Source organism: Meles meles, chromosome 18, assembly GCF_922984935.1.
Source record: "Meles meles chromosome 18, mMelMel3.1 paternal haplotype, whole genome shotgun sequence".
Lineage (NCBI taxonomy): Eukaryota > Metazoa > Chordata > Mammalia > Carnivora > Mustelidae > Meles > Meles meles.
The window spans coordinates 59,662,391-59,668,171 of record NC_060083.1 but is presented as its reverse complement, the minus strand read 5'-3'; the positions used below and the strand labels follow the sequence as shown (position 1 = coordinate 59,668,171).

General features: G+C 62.9%; 1 protein-coding gene across 2 annotated transcripts; it reads right to left on the bottom strand.

The window, feature by feature from the left end:
* Nucleotides 1-285: 285 nt before the first annotated feature.
* Nucleotides 286-5,163, bottom strand: AANAT (aralkylamine N-acetyltransferase). Of its 2 annotated transcripts, XM_045986031.1 has the most exons (5): nucleotides 2,844-2,857; nucleotides 2,418-2,448; nucleotides 1,852-2,088; nucleotides 1,393-1,547; nucleotides 286-1,049 (listed from the first exon to the last, which is right to left on the bottom strand). In XM_045986031.1, the coding sequence occupies exons 3-5, from the start codon at nucleotides 2,012-2,014 to the stop codon at nucleotides 744-746; spliced, it is 624 nt and encodes a 207-aa protein (XP_045841987.1). In that variant the 5' UTR covers nucleotides 2,015-2,088; nucleotides 2,418-2,448; nucleotides 2,844-2,857; the 3' UTR covers nucleotides 286-743. The 2 variants fall into 2 exon arrangements, 1 of the variants encoding a protein (XP_045841987.1); XR_006815983.1 differs by lacking the exons at nucleotides 286-1,049; nucleotides 1,393-1,547; nucleotides 1,852-2,088 and adding exons at nucleotides 3,637-3,713; nucleotides 5,052-5,163 and having other exon boundaries at nucleotides 2,377-2,448; nucleotides 2,844-3,027.
* Nucleotides 5,164-5,781: the final 618 nt, after the last annotated feature.

The following is a 5,781-nucleotide window of genomic DNA, read 5'->3' as shown; positions in this document are numbered from 1 at the left end:
GTCTCTAGAAGTATCATTTTGTGAGTTGAGGGGTCCTGGCAGAGTGAAAGCTGGGACTCTGTTGATGGGGGCGGTCAGCCATGAGCTCAGGGGCAGGGCTTGCTTGGGCCCAAAAGGATGGTGGAAAACCTCGGGGGGGAGGGTTGGTTGGACCAGAAATCAGGTTTGGGGTCCCATGGAAAGCCTCGGGGGGGTCCCTTGAGAGGGCCGGTCAGAGTCTTGGATCCCAGGGGCATGGAGGGGCTGGCTGCCCCGGCAGAGACGGGGTGGGGGGGGCGGGGGGAGGCCAGCCCTGGTCGGTTCACTGTACCTCACCTGCAGCCCTCACCCCACGCAGGAAGCCACCTGGGAGGTTATGCAACACAACTCTTTATTAGAAGAGGATCCGGGGTGTCTGAGGCGAGGGGTGGGGGCTCATGGGGGGAGCTGGAGATAACCCCCGCACTGCCCTGCGCCCAGCTCCCCCCTGTTCCGGGGCCGAGGACGAGAAGGGGAACCCCTGAGGCTAGGGAGAAGGGTCTTCTGAGCACCAGGCACCTCGCACGAGGATGAGGAGGCTGTCTGCCCAGAGGGTCCCCCATTGGTTCCTGCGAATGGGGGAGTCACCAAGGCGGTCCGGGGACACCTACTGTCCCCAGTTCCCAACCCAGCCCCACCTCCGGCACCGTTCTGCAGGCAGCCTGGGCTGGGGAGAGAAGGGGACCCTGGGGCCGGGTGGCAGCCGGGAGGGCAGGGCGCCGGGCTCAGCAGCCGCTGTTGCGACGCCGGGACGCGTGGCCTCGCATGGAGCAGTGGAGCTCCGTGAAGGCGAGCGAGCCCAGGGTGACGGCGCACGGGCCCACGGGGCTGAAGCCGAACCCCTGGTAGAAGGGCACCAGTCTGTCCTCGCACATGAGCGCGGCCCGGCTCACCGCCGGCTGGCCGCCCAGGTGCTGCAGGTAGCGCCACATCAGTGTGGAGCCCTTGCCCTGCCGCCGGCAAGCGTGGTGCACGGCCAGCACGTGCAGGTGGGCAGTGTGGCCCCCGGGCCGGTGCAGCATCAGCGACTCCTGGGAATGAGCAGGGATGTGAGTCCGGCTCCATCTCCGCCCACCCCTGCCTCCCAGCTACCCCCGCCGGGCCAGGAGCAAGTTGCCTCCCGAGTGCCTCCGAACGGGGCTCCCTCCCCACCCGTGGAGGGCCCCCAGTGGGTACCCTACCCTCCGCCCCTTGGAGGACCCTTCATGAAGGCCTGTGAGCCCCAAAGTCCTTCGACCCGGGAGAAGACCAGAGGGAGACATTCCAGCCCCGGGCTCCTCTGCCTCCCGAGCAAGAGAAGCCAGGGCCCCGGGCGGCAGCCTCCCTTCCAGAGGTTTCCAGCAGCTGGGCGTCCCAGCCCCAGCCTGCCCTCACCTGAGTGAGTCTCTCCTGGTCCCAAAGCGAGCCGATGATGAAGGCTACGAGGCACCCCTCCTGGAACCAGCCCAGGGACAGCTCTGGACACAGGGTCAGGAAATGCTTGACCTCGTCCAGATACAAGGGGCAGGTGCCCAAGACGGAGATGAAGGCTGCAGGGGGAGGCGCGGCGGGTGACTGAGTGGCAGCAAGCATCTGCTCAGCAGCCCCGGTTGGGGTCTCCCCGCCCCCACCCTCTCCCGCAAGAAAACGGGATCCAGGGCGGTTCCCATCCCCGCCTTCTTGAACACCCACGCAGGCACGCACACACAGAAATGCACGGCCAATCTGCTCCTCCGGGGGCCCAGCCACCGAGGACAGGGGCTCCTCCGAAGGGGCAGCCGTGGCAGAGTATGTCGGCATTCAGACCCCCCCCCCCCCCCCCCCCCCCCCCCCCCCCCCGGCGGGGCCGCTCACCTTCGCGCTCGATCTCAAACACGCGGGCGGCATCTTCCGCAGTGAGGCAGCGGAACTCACTGGCGGGAAGCGTGTGGCGCCGCTGGCGGCTGGGGGCCTCTGGGGTCCCAGGCTGCAGGTCCAAGGCCTCGGGCTCCGGGTCGTGTGTGCTCTGTGTGGACATCTTGGCTGCTGGTGTCTCCTGGGGATGCCCCAACTTCAGAAGTGGCCTTCTCACCTACAAGGGTCCTCTGGCACCTGTTGCCGGAGAGCAGTGAGGGTCACGGGCGCGGTCTTCAACTCCAACAGGAGCAGGCCAGGGTGCGGGTACACCTCGCCTCTTGCCTCTTTGTTAGCCGGACCTGGGTTTGGGCGAGTCCCAGCGCGGATTCTGGGAGCTGTAAATGTTGGTGCCCTGTCCCCATCTTTCCCTCTCGGCCAGAAGTTCCCACGGAGCAGCCCTTCCAAACCTCCAGATCCTCGCCTCATTGACCTCCGGGTATATCTAAGTCTCAGGAGGCGGTGGGAGGGGTGGCCAGTGACCGCGTCTACCGCAACGATGAGAGGCGTGGGTCGGTCCGTCTCACCTGCCCAGGAAGGGGCTTCCCCGTCCTTCGCCTGTAAGATGGGGTGGGTCCGGCTTCTTAGGCTGCTTCAGTCGTCGGCCCCGGAGAAAAAGACCCTTAGTCGAAGTGGGTCCTCAAGGAGCCTTCGTGTTGACTCAGAGGGCCTCAGACTGGACCACGCACACATGAGGGCATCGGGAGGATCAGGGGCGTCTGGGGAGGTAGGCAGGAGCAGGCCTGGAGGGCATCTGACTGTCCCTACGGCGCCTTGGACCTGTCTCCCATGATGGTCTCGCCCTCCCTCCTCCACATGCCCGGAAGCCCCAAGCAGAGCAGCTCCTGTTCCTCAAGCCTGGGAGCCCAGGGTTGGGGGAGGAGTGGGAGGTGGGGGGGCCCTTACCAGGACTCTGAGCAGGGGCCCAATGTTTCCACCGCAGAGCCACTCACCCTGGAGGTCGTCAGCAGTCACGGGAGGCAGGGAAATCTGGGACTCCGGCCCGCTTGGCTGCTGTGGCAGGTGTCACTGGGGAACATGGGATGTCCTCTCCGATTTATAATCCCCGCCCCGCCTCTGTGTTACACCAGCAGGATGGAACCTGCACGGCTGTGCCGCTGCCCGCCCTGTCCCCGCCTGCTGAGGGTCAAACATCAGAGTGACACATTGCACGCGGGGGATTACAGTGACTGATTGAGGGCCCGGAATCTGGGGGACGTACACAGGGCTAAACCTCAGGGGTCCGGCTCTAATCCCCGTTCTGGCTCTGCCTGGCTGGGCGCAGGCGTTCACCCTTTGTGCTCTGGAGGATCGGACACCACCACCTCGGAGGGTCCTTCCAGCTCCTGCCACCCGAGAGCGCTGCCGTTTGTAGCCCCTGCTGTGTGCTGAAGAGTATCTTAATCCACATGAGAGCCCCGCCCAGTGAGTATGAACCCCATTTTACAGAGGACACTGAGGCTCAGAGAGGCTGAACTACCTGCTTAGAGCCTCCCAGCAAGTCGTGGGGGGCAGGAGAGGCAACCAACCGCTGGTGGGGGCAGAGAGCCAGTGAGTGACCCAGGGGCCTCAGGAGAGATGCCCAAATCTGGCTCCAGGATGGGCAGTTAGCAGAGCCAGTGAGACGGGAGAGGCAAGCACTATTCAGACCTCACTGTGCAGACAGAGGCAAGCCACTGACCCAGGGAAACCCCTCTACAACCTGCCCTCGAGAATGACCTCCTCCACAGACCTAACCAAGCACACCTCTTTCCAGAGTGCTCTGGACAAAACCCCCAGATCCAGACGTGAGAGTCAAGTCCTTCTGCGTTCCAGCTGGTCACCTGTAGCAAAAACCAACCCAGACAAGCAAGAGATCCTTCTCGACGCGCGCCGTCCTCCCATCCCCCTGGTACCCTGCCTAGTCTCCCGCACCTGCCATTACCCTGGGGTACCTAAAGAACCCCGAGGGGGTGCGGCCGCCACTTTGGAAGACCTTGCAGTACCTGCTACAGTGGGGCTCACGCCCTGGGACCCACTAGAACACCGATAGAGCTAGAAGCTTCCCCAACTGGGAACAGCCCAAATAACCATCAGCAGTAAGGGACTAGGGAATTAGTTTCCTAGTTCCTTGGGGAACTCGTCCAGCTGGGAGAGCAAAGGACCCTGAGGACACACGGCGTCACGGAGACCCTCACCAGTGTTAACAGGGAAGGAAAGAAGCCCCCAACAAGAGGGGTTCTGAGTCGCTGGAGTCTGTTCCAATCTGTGTCTGGGAGGCAGCGGCCGCCCAAGGGGGGGCTTCTGGGGTGCTGGTGACATAACATCCAGTTGTTTGTTTGTTTGTTTTTAAGATTTTGTTTATTTGAGAGACAGAGAGACCTCAAGTGGGGCGAGGGGCAGAGAGAGGGGGAGAGGCAGATTCCCCGCTGAGCAGGGAGCCCAATGCCGGGCTCGATCCCAGGACCCCGGGATCATGACCTGAGCTGAAGGCAGACGCCTCACCGACTGAGCCGCCCAGGCGCCCCCAACATTCAGCTCCTCAGCTGAAGGAGGAAGGTGGTGGGAACTCAGCAGGCTGCCCATGTGTGCTCTTTGTGTGTGTCTGCTCTACTTGAAGTTTACTGAAATATCCCAGACATTGTTCCACCCAAATTCCCTGATTACCAATGACCTTGGCTCTGCCGCATGGCCCAGGCTGCCCCAGGGTCGCATCAGCCGCTGGTGTGAGTTCCCCCTTGGGAGCCTTGAGCCCCAGGCGACTGCCTCCAGCTCTTCCTTCTTACCCCCTCCAGGCCCTCAGACCCGCAGGCAGCCCTGGCTTCTCTGCTTTCCCTCCGGCCCACCCCCCTCCCACAGTCCTGACCCCCTCCCTGACCAGCACCCACCCCTGCACTCCTGCCACACGCACTGCGCCCGCTGCCAGGGCCCAGCTTCTACACCCGCACAGCCCGGCCAGCGCCCACTCCTGACCATGATTCCGGGGTCGCCTACGTGGCTCTGACACTGGGGTGACCCCAGGCCAGCCCAGACGCCCACCGCACCCACACTTCTGTCTGTGGGGTCCCCCCCCCCAGGGCCTCTCTGCTGTCTGAGGCCCAGCAAAACCCACAGAGCTTACCACACCCCCCACCCCAACTGCTACCAAGCTGCTTCCCGTCTTTCCCCTTCCCGGAACCTACGACTGAGCTCTCAGGCTTGGCTCTGGGGGCTTGGTCAGGACCTGCGCTGGGCACCCCCGCCTCCAACCTCAAGGTCTAAGAAAAGGCCTGCTCGGTCCTTGGAAGACCTGTGGCTCCACTGCGCCCCCTCACGGCCCGCCGGAGAAGAGCAGGTTACGGATCGGCCCTGCTGGCCCTACTCTTCCGGAAAACATCCCAGACACGTGGAACCTCAGAAAGGAAGACAAGACACTGCACTAAACATGACTAGACCGGGGGATCCGAACCCCCGTGGGGGGCAGGGGAGGGCGAGCGAAGGCGATCTATCCTGGTCTGCTGGAATAACAGGACAAGGCGCCTGGGAGGGAAAGAAAGAGACGAGGGGCGTGTGGCGTTGGCGAGCACGGAGAGAAGGACGCCCTCTACAGGGAAGTTGGGAGAACCGACCCGGGGCGCCCGGCGGACGCAGTCTGTGGAGCACGTGACTCTTCATCTTCCGGCTGTAAATTCAAATCTCGCATTGAGTGCAGAGACTGCTTAAAATTAAAAAAAAAAAAAAAATTTTAAAGATTTTATTTATTCATTTGACAGAGAGACACAGCAAAAGAGGGAGCACAAGCAGGGGGAGTGGGAGAGGAAGAAGCAGGCTTCCCACTGAGCAGGGAGCTCCATCCCAGGACCTTGGTTGGGATCCTGACCTGAGCAGAAGGCAAATGTCTAACGACTGAGCTACCCAAGCGCCCCCCAAATA

Bases quoted from the DNA above. Each gene is read 5' to 3' on its own strand.
- AANAT (XM_045986031.1), bottom strand. From the start codon at position 2,014: ATGTCCACACAGAGCACACACGACCCGGAGCCCGAGGCCTTGGACCTG. The intron at 1,548-1,851 runs GTGAGCGGCCCC...CTCCCCCTGCAG, and splicing joins GTTTGAGATCGAGCGCGAAG to CCTTCATCTCCGTCTTGGGC. The intron at 1,050-1,392 runs GTGAGGGCAGGC...GCTCATTCCCAG, and splicing joins ACCAGGAGAGACTCACTCAG to GAGTCGCTGATGCTGCACCG.